This window comes from Cryptosporidium ryanae (assembly GCF_009792415.1).
Source record: "Cryptosporidium ryanae isolate 45019 chromosome Unknown contig_18, whole genome shotgun sequence".
Taxonomy (NCBI): domain Eukaryota; phylum Apicomplexa; class Conoidasida; order Eucoccidiorida; family Cryptosporidiidae; genus Cryptosporidium; species Cryptosporidium ryanae.
Genome location: NW_027125543.1, coordinates 1 through 16,532, shown reverse-complemented (window position 1 = coordinate 16,532; position 16,532 = coordinate 1). Strand labels below are relative to the sequence as shown.

General features: G+C 29.6%; 8 protein-coding genes across 8 annotated transcripts; 6 read left to right on the top strand and 2 right to left on the bottom strand.

Annotated features, from left to right (window-relative positions):
- Positions 1–151: 151 nt before the first annotated feature.
- On the top strand, positions 152–2,911 carry FG386_000902 (uncharacterized protein; the record flags this gene model as incomplete). The annotated part of the gene is made up of 1 exon (XM_067340246.1): positions 152–2,911. One exon carries the CDS (start codon positions 152–154, stop codon positions 2,909–2,911), a length of 2,760 nt encoding a protein of 919 aa, XP_067197091.1.
- Positions 2,912–3,044: 133 nt separating this feature from the next.
- On the top strand, positions 3,045–5,837 carry FG386_000891 (tfc4p like TFIIIC subunit; the record flags this gene model as incomplete). Its single annotated transcript, XM_067340235.1, has 1 exon — positions 3,045–5,837. The coding sequence occupies one exon, from the start codon at positions 3,045–3,047 to the stop codon at positions 5,835–5,837; it is 2,793 nt and encodes a 930-aa protein (XP_067197080.1).
- A 7-nt stretch (positions 5,838–5,844) lies between these two features.
- Positions 5,845–6,972, bottom strand: FG386_000880 (uncharacterized protein; the record flags this gene model as incomplete). Its single annotated transcript, XM_067340224.1, has 1 exon — positions 5,845–6,972. One exon carries the CDS (start codon positions 6,970–6,972, stop codon positions 5,845–5,847), a length of 1,128 nt encoding a protein of 375 aa, XP_067197069.1.
- Positions 6,973–7,315: 343 nt separating this feature from the next.
- Positions 7,316–8,224, top strand: FG386_000869 (DHHC family palmitoyl transferase with a signal peptide and 4 transmembrane domain; the record flags this gene model as incomplete). The annotated part of the gene is made up of 1 exon (XM_067340213.1): positions 7,316–8,224. One exon carries the CDS (start codon positions 7,316–7,318, stop codon positions 8,222–8,224), a length of 909 nt encoding a protein of 302 aa, XP_067197058.1.
- Positions 8,225–8,401: 177 nt separating this feature from the next.
- On the top strand, positions 8,402–10,729 carry FG386_000858 (uncharacterized protein; the record flags this gene model as incomplete). The annotated part of the gene is made up of 1 exon (XM_067340202.1): positions 8,402–10,729. One exon carries the CDS (start codon positions 8,402–8,404, stop codon positions 10,727–10,729), a length of 2,328 nt encoding a protein of 775 aa, XP_067197047.1.
- A 667-nt stretch (positions 10,730–11,396) lies between these two features.
- Positions 11,397–13,643, top strand: FG386_000847 (Tsr1p GTpase; the record flags this gene model as incomplete). Its single annotated transcript, XM_067340191.1, has 1 exon — positions 11,397–13,643. One exon carries the CDS (start codon positions 11,397–11,399, stop codon positions 13,641–13,643), a length of 2,247 nt encoding a protein of 748 aa, XP_067197036.1.
- Positions 13,644–13,659: 16 nt separating this feature from the next.
- On the bottom strand, positions 13,660–14,421 carry FG386_000836 (uncharacterized protein; the record flags this gene model as incomplete). Its single annotated transcript, XM_067340180.1, has 1 exon — positions 13,660–14,421. One exon carries the CDS (start codon positions 14,419–14,421, stop codon positions 13,660–13,662), a length of 762 nt encoding a protein of 253 aa, XP_067197025.1.
- Positions 14,422–14,627: 206 nt separating this feature from the next.
- On the top strand, positions 14,628–16,414 carry FG386_000825 (uncharacterized protein; the record flags this gene model as incomplete). The annotated part of the gene is made up of 1 exon (XM_067340169.1): positions 14,628–16,414. A coding segment is annotated over one exon (1,787 nt), but the record flags the coding sequence as incomplete, so codon positions are not given.
- Between the last annotated feature and the right edge of the window lie 118 nt (positions 16,415–16,532).

Below are 16,532 nucleotides of genomic sequence, written 5' to 3'. Positions count from 1 at the left end.
ATATTAGAAATGACAATGAATTATTTTTGTTGTGGGTAAAGCGCCAAATAGGCAAGTATGGAAGGATATCTTCCCTGTGTCGGTACATGAAGATTGTTGAATTTGAATACTCACACTTTTTGAGAGGCAATAATCATTTAATTTTTATTTTATGTATTTTCGATGCTTCAGTTTTGAATGTATTATAAGGTCGGGAGCAGTTGGAGCAATTAGCAACAGCCTTCAAATTTTTTCAGAAAGAAATAAATGTTCTTTTGAATCGGATTTTGAAAAGCTTGTGAGGGAAATCAAATTAAGCTCTTCAAGACACAATGAATTATTTGAGAATATCAATAGATCTTATCTTTTGTTTTCTGATTTGCAAACGGATGGGCTATTACTAGAACCAGCTTCAAAAGAATTATTTCATTCCAGCTCCCCCAAAATATGTGATATTGCTGGAAAATATGAAGTTATTGAACTATTCGATATACTTTTGAGCCGGATTTCATACCATAATTTAGCAGATGGATTGAAATCCATATTTGTTGAACCTAGTAAAATATCAGATTCAAGTGATTGGCAAGCATCCCATCATAATAAGGGTTGTTTTATAATTAAACATAAGGATGTTTCCTCTGAGTTATATAAACCAAAGTTTTATGATTACAAATTAAGCTATTCTGAAAAGTCAAATTATATACATGAATTTATAAACAAAATATACAATTCCTTTTATTTCAACACTCGTATCCAATACTTTACTCAACTTTTTCGTATACTAATATTTCTTGTATTTACAATATATGATGAAAATAATGAAAATAATTTTATCCTTCCATTGGGAATTTATTTATATTCTGGATTAATTCTCTGTATTTTTGATTTGATTTTTCAACTTCTGAATTGGAGGAAAACAATTAAAATTAATATTTTGGTTGAAGCAATATTTATAATTTGTTTGATCTATCCAAAAAATACTGACATTAAGAACATTATTTCCCTAGCATCATTTTATATATCAATATTTCGTCTTCTTTTTATTCTTCAATGCAATTTATTCAATAAATATCATCTTTTTCAAATCAGGGAATTATTCAGGTTATTTCTCAAAAAAATATTCATTTCTGTAGATACAAGCTTCGACTCAGGAATTTCATATTCACAACTTGAAGGTATTTGCCTTAGGTTTGGAATTGATTATAACAAAAAACTAACAAATATAATTAAAATTGATGATTATTTATTAAATTGTTTGGGGAGGATAAGTGCGTCTAAAAATACTAATTATTTGTTGTCTTTGAACGTGTATATCACTTCGTGCTTCAATAGTTTTAAATTACTAAACTGTAAATTATATTTGAAACCAAAAAAACTGGCGATAATTTTTAAACATTTTTCTGAATTCATAATAAAAAACTTTTATAGTTTCACAAACTCACTAATAGATGACGTTGATACCAGAAAGAATTTCGCTATACATGAAATTATAAAGTCAAGAAATATATGTTATAAAGAATTTGAGAAATTAATATTATCACTTGATAATGATGGTGTAATTTTCATGAATACTCTCGAAAAATACCTTGTGAATCTTTTTGACAGCAATACTTATATATTTTCCAGAAGAAAAGTTTTTTACGAAAATATGTACTTCATGTATTCACTATACCTATGTCTCTCAATATTTGTTTTTATTGTATTCTTGGAGTTATTTTCGAGAGTTTTTACAAACAATTTTATTATGAATAAGAACAAGCATCAAACTATTATGGTTGTTACATATTCTTATCTGGTAGTGATCATATTTTGTTTGGTTTTTCATTACAAGACAGATTTATCCCATTATAGTTGTGCATTTAACTTTGTAAATATTTTATTTAATAGATATGACCGAATTTTTGGTTTAATTGATGGTTCCTATGAAAATGATCATGAGTTTTTGAAAATGAAAATCAGTGGTTTGCACGAATCAAGTTACTATTACAATGGTATTTTTAGTGAAGTTTTAACCAATGATTTAATTCAAATTTTAGAGAATATGGTTAGTTCATTTTCAAATTATCTACCTCTTAATGTAACCAGGTTTATTGTCAGAAATGATGGTTTACTATTGCCAAGTGCTGAATACTGTGAAATTACTATACTTTTTGCTGACATTGTCGGCTTTACAAGCATAGCCGAAAAACTTTGTCCATTTAAACTTTTTGAATTATTAACTAAGTACCTAGATGAAATTATTAAAATCATAGATGAATATAATGGTACATTGTTAGAAATAGTAGGTGACGCAATCCTTGTTATCTGGAATTCTCCCGAAATTGAAAATCACAGAACTGCTGCAATTAGTGCATCTCTACAAATGAAAAAAATGATAAACTCCAACTCTGAAATATTCGGAAGGGTAAATCCATATGAGATAGGAATTAAGTGTGGTATTCATACTGATAATGTGTTAATCGGAAACATTGGCTGTAAAAAAAGAATGAAGTATGGAATCCTAGGAGACGGGGTAAATTTGGCGAGCAGAATTGAATCATTATGCAAACGCTACGAAGCAGATATAATAATAACAAACAATGTCTTTGTAAATAATAAAGTGAAAGAGAATTTTATTATTTGTCCACTTGACGTTGTCATTGTACAAGGAAAGAGTAAACCAACCATAATTTACCAGGTACTTGATTCGATCTCAAATATTAATCCTAATTTATTGCTGATTTCAAAGTTACACACAATTGCATTAATTCTTTTTTTAGAGATGGAATTTGAATATTCAATCAAATATTTAGACAAAATAACTGAACTTCACTCTGGAAGAAAGAATCCCACATCAATTGTACTCTATAATAAATGCAAGCATTTCTTAAAAAGAAAACCAGAAGAAAATTGGATTAGAGCAGAGGTATTAAACTCCAAAGATTTTTTATAACTCCTATATTTGAAATTTTTCTTCTCCATATTGTTTTTACTATTGACAGATTATTACATGAAGTTTTGTTATTCTCTATTGAAAATTACGCGCTTTTTTTGTCTTTATTTTTTTTTTTATTTCCTTTTTAGAAATGGATATTATTCATCCAAATACAACTCCACTTATTAGCGAAGACCTCACTCTTTGTGAAGAGGATTCCAATGACTTTTTAAATAACCTCGGTTGTAATGTAATTCAAACAATAAAAGGTCAGGGTAATAATTTCCAAAGTGTATCAGATTCGGAGAAATTTTCCGAAGATGAAATTGATCTTGAGCAATTCTTAACTCTTGATTATGCAAGTGTCAAAGATAAGAATAAAAAAAAACGTAAAGGGGTTTCAATTTCAAAAAAGAAAACAAGACTAACTGCAAATATTACTCTGGAAGTTGAAAGGCTACTTCAAAAGGCCAATGATGCATATTTAGAGAAAAAGTTTATTTTAGCAATAGAAACACTTGAAGAAGTTGTAGTGAGAGCTCCTGGCCTTCACGATCCTTTTCATATGCTTGGACTTATATATGAACAAGAGCTGGAGGACAAGGAAAAAGCCGTAGGTTTCTATTTAGTTGCTGCACATCTTGTTGGTAATGATCTTTTCCTTTGGAAGAGAATAGGGCAAATGTGTTCAGAATTAGAAGATTGGAACAGAGCTATATACTGTTACTTGAAATGCATTAAAAATATTTCACATTCAGAAAAAATTAATGGACAAGATGCAACCGCAGATCTGGAAGATGAAATACGTTTTGAACTTAGTAATGCGTATCATTCAATTAATGATATATCTAGGTGTATTCAACAATTAAAAATACTATTTTTGAGGCATCCTGGTGATCCATTGTTAGGAAAAGAACTGGCAAGATGTTATCATAAAATGGGAAAATTAACTCTTGCTGCGGAAACACTTGAAAGTTGTATCGAGTATTCTGAGGATATGGATATTATAAATATGCTATGTGAATTGTATATAGATTTAAAATTATTTCAAAAGTGCGTTAAGTTAGTTAACGATTATTTTAACAAATCAGTTTATGAAAATAGTTGTTCTCAGAAGGAAATGACTCAAGGTTCTAAATCTAATGTTAATAATGATCTTGATTTGCTTTTAAGCAAAATTCCAATTGATATTAGTGTTAAATATGCCATTGCAAACTTAAATTTGGGAAACGAGTATCCTGCATCTTTTATTTCAAAAAGTGTTTTTGAGAACAGTGTGAATGAATTTATTGACTTACATTTGTCTTTAGCAGATTCATACTTTCAGATTGGGAATTACAAAGCTGCTGCAGACCATTACTCTTGTATAGAGGGCACCAACTCACATGAGCATGATATTCAGTTTAATTTCAAGTTTGCTTTTTCACTTTATAAACTTGAGTTTAATGATCGTGCGACACAAATTCTTGAGAGAATGCTGAAAGTGAATAAAAATAGATCGGGCGATTTTTACATTTCCAGGGCAAAAACATTATTGGCATCAATTTACACGAAAATGGGTTTTGGTAATTTGAGTGAGGAGTTAATATATACAATGAAATATGAGGACATTATTCAATCAAGAGATATTACACTCCCTATACCACAAGAAATGAGGGTTTCAATTGTAATAGATCTATTTTCAGAGATGAAAGATAAATATTCACTACATTTAGAAAAAAACAACTTCCTGCCTTTTGTGGAAAGCGCAATTTCTCCAAATTTTGAACTTGAATTAGATATTGAAGAAGTCTCGAAATTTGCAGTAAGGTTTTATGATGTTATCAATGAATTCCTAATTGATAGCAAGCGAATTAATCAACTTGTATATTCAAGAAAATTCAAAAATGAGAATCAGTCGTTAGAAGGCCATATTAATGAATCAGTTTCTATCATTGACGAAGAGATTTCTCCAGAAAAACAGGCCAGCACGAAAACTATTAAGAAAAAAATTCAAAGATCAAATATTCAAATTAGTAAGATAAGAAATGAACTAGGCTTGATCACTCTAGAAGAAATTTTAACTTCTGAGAAAGAACTTTGGGAGTTTTTGACATTAGGTGCAATTTCACTGCAACTTGTAAAGCAAAACAATATTGCTGTTGAGATATTTGAAAAATTATTTAGTAATTTGAAGTCAATAAACCCTGAAATAAATATAGATTCATTGAATAGTGGAAGGCGATCACTACTAAGGCTTCTTTTATCACTTTCTTTTGAAGGTGGTCTTTGGAGAGCATTGCTGAGTTTTTTAAGAGAAGAATATTATCAAAAAAATGCGAATAAAAAAGCTATTTGTAAATTAATAGGAAATATTGTTCTCATACCTCAAATATTTTCAAATAATTCAAAAAATGAGAATATTTGTTATTGTCTTGAGAAAGAAACAATAGGTGAAACGCGATCTTGGATCCAGAGACAGATTTCAAATTCAAATGGTCAACTAGAGCTCTTAATTGTAACTGCACACTTATATGTTCTATCTAGTCGTTTAAACCAGGCAATTAATGAGTATATCAAAATTCATCGTTTAATTCCATTCAACGACTTAATTTCACTTTGCCTAGGGGCTTCATTTATAGGACTAGCATCGAGCAAAGAATATAAGAATAAAATAATCCCAATAATTAAAGGATTTTCGTTCATAAATAGATATATAAATGGAAGACAAAGTATTTATGTTGATAATTATTTGTATAAAGCGGAGTGTTTCTATAATTTGGGACGTGCATTTCATCAAATAAATCTGAAAACTAATGCAATAACTTCTTATTTGAAATGTATCGGCTTGTTGAATTCATATGAATTTAAAGATGGATTTGAATACAATAGGATTCAGAAAATGGCGTGTTACAACCTTTCACTTGTCGTCGGGACTCCCAGATTTGAAGTAATTAACTGGTGACAAGTTTCTATAATTCTTCCTTAATATGTTGATTGCTTTCAGCTTCGCAGGATGTTTCTAATAATACAGAGAGTTCTTTAACAAATTCTCCTGGGCAAATTGATGTTTTTAAGCATGGTAATGTCAAAACCTCTGATAAGCACATACAATCAGTGGCACATTCTTCCATAAGGGAGTCTTTTGATTCAAATCTCAGGCATTTAGTGATACAAACATGTTCTCTTGAAATCCCATCTTCTAAATTAAATGTTTTTGCGTGTTCTCTTCCATAATTACTCAAAGTCGGTGAGTTGTCACCAGGTGAAGATATCTTCCTATGACCCCAATCAAGAACATCTAAGAATGACTGTCTTGCAAATTGCCCAACATCTGAAGCTGAATGAGTTTTACTTAATTGATAAATTGATCCTGCTAGAAATATAGCGCAGAATACTCTAATTGATAGCATGAACCAATCATCTCCTCTTTTTAAAACTGAATACAATGGTTTAAATGAATCTATTACACCTGTGTCCTCGTCAAACAAATTTGGAAGAATCCAAAAATCAAATCCAAAGAACCAAAGTAAGGCAAATAACAACAATCTTCCAAAGAAAACGATTAACATTATTGATAGGAAGATGACTGAAATGTACCAAACTGAAATTTTTATTGCTAACGGCCATGCAGGAAACATGAATAGTGCCACAACGGAAACTAATATCGATATCATCAGTATGTTTGAAATTGTTTTGTTACTGTCAAATGTAACTATATAAAAAGACTGCTCGTCAAAATTTTGATTTGCAGTTACGCAAAGCCTTTTTGGCCATTTAGGAACCTTTTGATCCTCCGTATTTGTTCCAACAGGTTTGTATTCAGCTCTAATTATAAGTGAGTACTTAATCAATTCAGTACCGACCTGACTTATATCAGTATTTGAATCTAATGATATATTTTTTACAACATTTGGGTAATTTTCTTTGATGTAATTTGAATTTCGTTTCATCCATCTTATAAATTCAACTCCTCTAAAATATTCAACAGCTCTTCTTCCTACTTCAATGGCACCTTTTGTACGAATACATTCCTTAGAAGACAAAAGATACTTTGCGAACTCAATATACTCCAACTTTCTTATTGTTTGTTCAGACATAATTAAAAATAATTTCAATTAACAACCAGGTCCTTTTGTATCATGCGCCATTTGTCTAATATAATCTCTTACCCCCATAAAATATATTTAAAAAAATTGCAATTTATTGGAATCAACCACTTAATAATATTATTTAGATTGTAATTAAGATTAACCTCTATAAAAGTGTCCCTCCTTATCTCTGAACTTAATATTATTTCCTTATATCTATTCACTAATTGAATTTAAAACTTAGCATAACTTTGTCCCGAAATATATTAAGCGAATTTCAATCAAATAATTATAAGCCTATATTGGAAGCACAGTCAAGCGATCACCTGCATTTTGTAGTTATTATGACTTGATGAAGAAAATATATTTTAAGTACTTTGTAAATTGGATTCCAGTATTAATAACCCTAACTTTAATACTTTTTGTTATTTCCACAACTTCTATCCAAATATTGGAAATATATTCAAACAGAAAACTGAAATTTCAAACTATTACTGGAGTTGTCTTATTCTTCGTATACCATGTTTTTAACTTATTGTTGATTATTTCTTTTTTATCGCTTTCAATCTTTGATGCTGGTTCTCTAGAATTCTTAAAATGTGAATTAGAAGCTCCAGATGACTTGAAGTTGAGAAGATATTGTGATAAATGTTCCATTAAAAGATGGAAACCACCAAGAGCACACCATTGTTCAGTTTGTAATAAATGCATCTTCAAAATGGATCATCATTGTTTCCTGATAAATAATTGTGTTGGTTTTTCTAATCAAAAAAATTATATTTTGTTTTTATTTTACCTAATATGTTCTACATTGGTATCAATTTTATCAACCCTTTTCTTGCTGATTAAACATGTTTTTTTAAATACAAGAGAATTAGCGAGAGTTAGCCTTACACACATTCATATTAACTTAATCACAAGTTTTGTTATTCTTCTCTTTTCAATCTCATTTTTCAATGATCAATTAGATTATATTTTAACAAATTCATCACTAGTAGAATTAATATATAACAAAAAAGGAAAAGAAATTAATTTGATGAAAAAATTGCATTCCGTTTTTGGCAAAAGTTTTTACCTCTGGTTCATCCCATTTAGCAATAATTGTGATCCAGAGTTTACAGAAGAATTATACGAGGTTATCAAATACCCCTATACTTCCTCCTTTGAAACAATAAAATCGAACACTTTAGATCTTAATGATTGTATTTCGTATCTATCAAGTAGTGAAATTGTATCAATAACAAAATACAAAACTGAATAACTTTTTTTTAATTAAACAAATGAGTCATATATTACAATTGTTTTATTCCCACAAAATTTTATAATAACTTTGTATTTACATACTAATTGATAATTATTTATATATTTTCTTCCTAGGTAACTCCTATTCCTTGATTATTTAGATAGGCATACCGCTAATAGAAAAGGTACAACAAAAATGGGTAATTCTATTTCTAAAGAAAGAACACTCCTTTCTATAAAGGACAGCTTGAGAATAATTGAACCACTACTTCGTGAAGAAAAAATAAATCCAAATTCAAATATTTGGAGTGAAATTCAGACCAAATTTGTGCTTCCAATTTACAATCAAAATTACCTTGATCATTTCATTTTCGACAATGTTACATCTCATCTTTTCAAAAATAATACTTCAAGTGGAAATATGCGTTCGTTTATACTTTTTTTTTTCAGTATATTGTCAGATTTTGAAAAAGAAATATCTACTGCTTTAGATAAAGCAAATACCCTCAATGAAATTAGTACCGGTCAAGCTAACAACTTATTAAGTATTGGAATGGTCATAAGATTCGTATTTGTTCACTACTTGACTCACTTCAGCATTGAAGAATTTGTGAAATCAATAGAGCACAAACCATTAATAGATTTTATTGAAAGGTTGAACAGTAATTCTAACAATTCTCAATACTTTGTAGAAGATATAGTGTTAAAAATTAGAAACTGTTATCCTGGATTCACTGAAAAAAAATACGATACAATAAGTTGTTTTTTTATATACATTATACAATATTCAAATATTACATTCGAAAGTTTACCTTTTACAGATAATTCCAGTTTTAAGTCGGTATTTGGACAAATCTTCACAAATATACCTTCTTTCCTTGTAACCTCGCAAAATTATATCGACAAATCAAGTGTAAATATAGAATTTAACAACCGTATTATCCTTTTACAGACAATATTAATCGATATTTTATTAACCATCTTCACACCTAAACATAAGTTTTCTCAAAATAACAAGTATGAATCTAATACTTCTCCATTCATCTCTGCGTTTCACTTGCTTTCATCACCTAAAACTAGGAAAAATATAGTTTATTGTGATGATGACTTAGATTACTCACAAAACACAAGTTATCAATTTTTAGAGTTCCTAATTAAGAAAATGCTTGGTAAAGATAACAGTTTTGAACTTGAAATCATCAAAAGCAAGTCTATTGACTTACTTAACTTAATTATTTTTATTCCTCCAGGGATAAGCACAAATGTCTACCACGACATTATAAATAATATATCAGATCCAAGATTCCTCCCGAATATCCCTGACTTTTCCACTGAAAGTATTCAAATTTATTTTGAGTCAGACAAAAGTACACCAGAGTTTTCCCATTTCCCATATTTTGAACAGATTTACCGTTCTATTATTTGTGACAATATTTTAGTTAAAAGAAGCAAAACTATTTTATTTATTTATGCATTGGTTCATTCAAACCCTCATTTTATTTCATATTGCCTTTCCAAATCAGACGTAATTGTTTTGATCTTATCTATTTTGGAGTCAGTAAATAAAGCTTCTGATGAGTTTGACCATCAAGGTACCATTAAGTTACTCATGCTTCTCTCAATATTATTAAGATTCACCAATGATGAAAATCTATGCAAGTTAATCCATAGGACCACATCTAAATATCTTCCTGAATGGGTTAAAGATGACTCTCTGAGAAAACTTTTTGATTGGAAAACAGAGAAAACTTTCAAATTAGATATTGATATTTCAAGTAATGAAAGTATTATTTCTGTTGGTAATGTTATTATAATCGTATTGTTACAAATTTTGTTTCAAAATTACAGGAAAAGAAAAGATGCATTTTTATGTTATTTGATAGGTTCGATTATTTCAAACATATCGATTAATATCGAAAATTATCACTGGTACACTGGTGAAAAACTTATTCACTATATTGTTTTCCTAAATAATCAACTTTATTGTTCCTTCAATACATTCGATGGTGATATAAATGATGTCAACTTCTGTAATCGATTTAGTTGCGGATTAATAATACTTAATGTACTTTTGAATATATTAAATCAAGGATTGAAGAATGATTATATTCTTTCTAATATACAACTAATATATGTACTTATAAGAGTACCATTTTTAAGTAAAATAAGCAGGTTTCACTCTCTCTTGAAAAAGCACATGGGAAATTTGTCCTTATCAAATAATATCTCAAAAATGAATGTTTATGGAATAAAAACAAACAAGGAAGTTCTAGAAGTTATTTTAGCACAGTATGACTATTTGGAAAACTTCTACAATATATTCATCTCTGATTTGTTGAATCTAGAAAATGTGGAATTTGAAGATAATGCATTCAACATACTAAAATTCCTGAAGGATTTCATTCTCTCTAAGTATTCTTCAAATAGCATACTGTTGAACATTCAAAATTACAAAGTTATTAAATATAAAAGGCTAAATTATTTAGAGTTCAATTTTATATCTCCAATATTTCTCCCTGAATAATTGGATAAAATAAAAAGATGAGAGAAATTAAGCAAGTCTACCAATTCTTGATATATATAGTGAGCAAAATCGAAAGGAAATAAAACATGGCGATCTTTATTTTCAGATGCCAATTTTTGAAATATTCGCCACTATTACTTAAATTACATTCCTATCACAATCTCTTTGTTAAATAATTAATACAAATTACCAAATACTAAGTTAAAAACAAGTTTCGTAGCTCAATATTTCAACAACTGAATCTTCCTATAAAAAACTGCTAGGACAACTTGAGAAAAATTATTTTTTAAAACACTTTTTATTCTATTAATAAAAACAAATTAGAATTCAAATGTATAAATATAATTATCACATTACTTCTTATTTTAAATATAAGACATAATATCCTAAGAAAAGTATGTGCTTCATCAATAATGAAAACTGTTATCCTACTGAAATAAGAGTCAACCTATTGCACTTAAAAAAAAAATGGAATAATACGGCATAAGTTTATAAATCAACAATACCAAATTTTTGTTAAACTATAAATTTAATATATTAAATGTAACCGTAATATGAGCAAATGAGTCAATTATGAACCTGAAATTCCGGTATAAAAGGGAAAGCTTACCAAGATACCAACTTAAACCGCCAATAAAATTTGGACGACCATTTCTGATATTTCGCAATGCATCGCCACAAAGCCAATTTGAAACAAACAAACAAACCTTTTAAGGGGAAGTCAAACAAGAAGAATGTTCTTCGTCATAATACTTCATGTCTAGTAAGTAAACACTCAAAGCCAACATTAAAACACGACAGGGATAACAAAAAAACCCAAATTAGAAGAAATAAGTTAAAACAGTTGGTAAAAAGAAAATCAAACGGTGTCTTAGAAACACCAATATTATGTACAATTGTACCTTTCAGCTCATTTTGTAACCCTTTTTTAATCCTTGAGAGTATTGCAAATTATATTTACAACAACTATCCTAACAATATTCATCCAAATGAACTATTTATAGATCTTAGGTCTAATAAAATATTCAACTTTAATCTGAATGAATATAAATTATCAATATGTATTGCAAAGTACGGTGATATTTTGAACTCTCTTGACCCAATAAAATGTTCAGATATAATATTTGCTTCATTTGGGTACAACAGTGGTTTTCAATCATTTGATGAATTTGGATATAAACTACTTAAATCAATCAAACTTCAAGGTCAAATTAATGTTATTGGATTATTTTCTTCTGAACATGGAATTCATTTAGAAGGAAGTTTAATTGATTGTGAAAAAGTCATGAAAAAGTCATTTGAGATTGAATTTCCTAACTCCAGATTTTTCTCCCTTTCAAAAGAAAATGATATCAGGTCATTGATATCTTTAATCTCTCATTTTAATAATTCTAAGTTGAATCTCAGATACGGAAGAGGATATCTATTGTCTGAGTATTCTGAAATTAAGAACGTAACATCAAAAGACGGAGTAGTTGAAACTCAACTTTTAATAAAAGGATTTGTTAGAGGTGTTGGGCTCTCAGTCAATTTTCCGGTGCATATTACTGGATTTGGTGACTTTACTATAAGAAAAATATATCCAATTAAAACAGATGATATCAAAATGGGGTTTACTTTTCACAACATAGATACTCCAAACTTAAATAAGATTGAAGATATCAAAAACAAAATCTCAACGAATGAGTTATTTAAAGCACTTACAATCAATAGCGGTCCTCTTGGACTTGAAAATGCTAATAGTTCTAAAATCATAAGCATGGACGTAGATGCAGTAAAAATTCCATTTAATGAATATATACAAACCGATGAAATAAAGGGAAGTATTGCAATAAATAACGACTCAGATGATGAGTTCGGGGTTAGTCGTTCGAAGATAGAAGATGAGAGAAGAATTGATCAACATACAGTATGTAGAACTAGGTTTTCAAAATATCGTGGTATGGAATCCCTAAGAACATCTAATTGGGATCCATATGAAGGTCTACCCAACGAATATTCACAGATATCAGAAATTGAAAACTTTAGAAAGACAGGAGAGCTCTCGAGAAAGTTGTATCTTGATTACTGTACCAAAGAAAGCTTCGCGGGTAAATACTGTGAAATAACACTGGTTCCGATAACATCAGAAACAAACAGATTATTAACAATTGAGAATATCTCTAATAATTTCATTATTTTGTCTTCAATCCTGCCTCTTGAACAGAAAATTGGTGTAATGAATTTTAGAGTGAAGAGAACAAACGAAAATAAGGACATAATAAAGAACAAGACTCCTTTGATCTTACAAACGGGTTTCAGGAGATTCTTCATTTGTCCAACATTCAGCAGCTTTCCAAGACTTTCATCTTCAACAGTAATAGAAAGAGGTCAGATTTTGAAACTGTGTGCATTTTTAACTCATGATGAGTACTTTGTTATTTCTTGCTACAGTACAATAATATTCCCTCCATGTCCAGTGTTACTATTTTCAACTTCAGATTTTTGTGATACAAAAAAATACCGGAATGGAGTGTATAAGAATTTCAGTATTCCGAGAAATATAAGAATAAATGACTGGCCTCTAGCATGGGGTGATATAATTGATGCCGACCCATACCATGTAATAGTCAAGAGGATCATTTTGGTTGGGAGTATATTCAAAGTTAGAAAAACCAAGGGTGTTGTAAGATTTATGTTTAACAACCCAGAAGATGTGAAATGGTTCATGCCAATAGGACTTAAAACTAGGAATGGAGTTAGAGGAGTTATCAGGGAGCCATTAGGTATGCATGGCTACATGAAATGTTTATTTAGCAAACCTATTCAACAAAATGAGATTGTAGGTATGTCAATTTATAAAAGAGTGTTTCCAAAATGGTTTCCTTTTACATGGTTTAAAAAAAGTGAGAATTATACAGACAATTGTTTATAGGTACTAGTTAATTTCATCAAGTGTCCGTCTTTAAAATCCTAGGTGTAACAATTAACTTTGAACTACAGCTTCCTAAATTAATTAATTCATTTATCTTATTTAACGCAAATACCGTTTGCTCGGAATAATTCACTTCTTTTTCTACATTGAGAGTGATACTTTCTAAATTACCACTTTCATTTAATAAAATTTCTGCATCACCGCTCTTTCTAATAACTAACTTTCCTATTGAACCTGAAGGCATATCGTGTAATACTGAAGGAGAAAACGAATCACTGCTATTTAAATTCTTATGTGTAGAACAGTTCTTTGAAGGTAGATATTTTGGTAGTTGAATAATAGACCAGCCTGATTGATTTATGCGATTCAGCTCATGGAAATAACTAATTTTTTTTTCAGTATTCCCAATTTTACAATCTTCCACATTCGTTTTTATCTGCATTGTAGTCAAATTGTTATTAATATCCATGAAATTTGGGATAAATTCAGGATCCTTCTGTTTTCTATTTCTTTTTAGCGAATTATTTATTAAAAGTAAATCATCTTTCTCTTCATCAATTGATTCTGTATCTACATTCTTTTCTATTGAAAATTCAGTTAAAAGTTCACCTGATTTCAGAGTACTTTGTTTGTCAGAGACAATATATTCACTCGACCCGACATTTGGTATAAACTTTATTCCACCTTGAATAGGAAAATTATTTGCAATACATCTATTACTAAACTTCAGTTTCTCATTTAATTTAGAAGGTGATTTAAATGATTGAAGCCTTCGCATTTTTGTTCTAATAATTTGCATTATTGCGGTAATTCTTTTAGACTAGCGTGCGATAAACCGATGACTCCGATTGGCCCTACTTCGAGAATAAAAAGTTTTAGCTGAGAGATATTTTTATATCGAAAATTGTCTTGTTCAAACTTTTACTTTTAACTAACTATCGACATTCTTTAGTTGTTTTTTTTTTGTATTTTTCTACTTAAATTATGAATTTTTTTCTGGTTTCCATATTTTTCTTTCTACTATATCTACTTACTTTTTCGGAGTTTATTAAAGCTAAAACCATAGTGTCATCTGATTTATTTGAAAATAACTCTGACTTTAAAGATGTTAAAAACCATCCGGGTTATATAAATAACGGGGATTACAGAAATTACACAGTTTGGAATGAAACTTTAAAGACCTCTGATAAAAACGATGACTACCTTGAATTATACAATTCATCTGAAATAAATAAAATTACTAACGAAAATGATGTTATAAATGACTCCAAAAGTGGTCGGGAACTTAAGTCATCATTTTTCATAGGAGACATAAACACTCCACTTATCCCAATAAAAAACTTATTTGCTGGGTTGAAACTTGGTCAAAGAAGTACTACTACAACTACCACCACCACTGCTAACACTAATTCTACTACTAATACTACAGAAGAATTCAGTGTTGTTCTAGATGAATCGAATGTTCAAGGTGAAAACGATCTTGAAGTCAATTCGTCATCATTTTTCCATCCTATAAACAATATTCCATTTATTACAAATAAGAACTTATTATTTGGACAACCGACAACAACAACAACAACAACAACAACAACAACAACTACTACTACTACTACTACTACTACTACTACTACTACTACTACTACTACTACTACTACTACCACAACAACAACTACTACCACAACAACTACTACTACCACAACAACAACAACTACCACAACAACAACAACTACTACTACTACTACTACAGGAGAATCCGGTTTTGCCCTTATTGAATCAAATACAGAGAATGTAAATAACTCCGTGATAAAATCATATTCATTTTTTTACCCTATCGACGTAAATAATATTCCATTTGTTTCAAATAAAAATTTATTCTTTAAACAACCAACTAGTACCTCTACAACTACAATTAATACTACTACTAGTACCACTTCTACGAGTACAACTACAACCACTGAAAATATTACACAAACTGTTGCCAGAAATAGAAGACTGAGAGAAAATATTAAAATTATACCTGATAAAGTTAATTCTACTTCATTTTATTCACTAGAGTCAAACAATATGTCATTCTTTCCCTTGAAAAATTTCATTTTAAAATCCTATTTAACAACCACAACTACAACTATAACTACAACTGCTATTACAACCACTGATAATTTTGCAGATGCTTCAAGAAACAGGAAACTAAGAGAGAGTAGCAAAGTTGTTCCAGATGCAGTAAATTCAACTTCAACTTATCAATTTGATTTAAGCAACATTTCTATTCTTCCAATAAAGGATTTTTTATTCAAACCAACTCTTACAACTACAACAACTAGTAGTACCATATCAACATCTACCACTACCATCTCCACAACAGAAGAGTCAAATCTTTTAGATGAGTTTGCTATTAAAAATGAAGGTGATTTCAAGGTGAAATCATCATCTTTTATTTATCCTATAGATGTAAATAACATTCCATTAATTACGAACAAGAACTTGTTCTTTAAACAACCAACAACAACTAGCACTTCTACTACTACTACCACTACCACCACTACCACTACTACTACTACTACCACTACCACCACTACTACTACTACTACCACCACTACCACTACTACTACCACTACCACTACTACCACTACAACAACTACAACTACTACTACTACTACTACTACTACTACTACCACCACTACCACAACAACAACTACTACTACTACTATGGGAGAATCCGGTTTTTTCCTTAGGGAATCAAATGCTCAAGGGGGAAAAGACTTTGAAGTCAAGTCTTCATCATTTTTATATCCTATAGATATAAACAATATTCCATTTATTGCAAATAAAAACTTATTCTTTGGACAACCTACTACAACTACTACCACCACTACCACAACAACAACTACT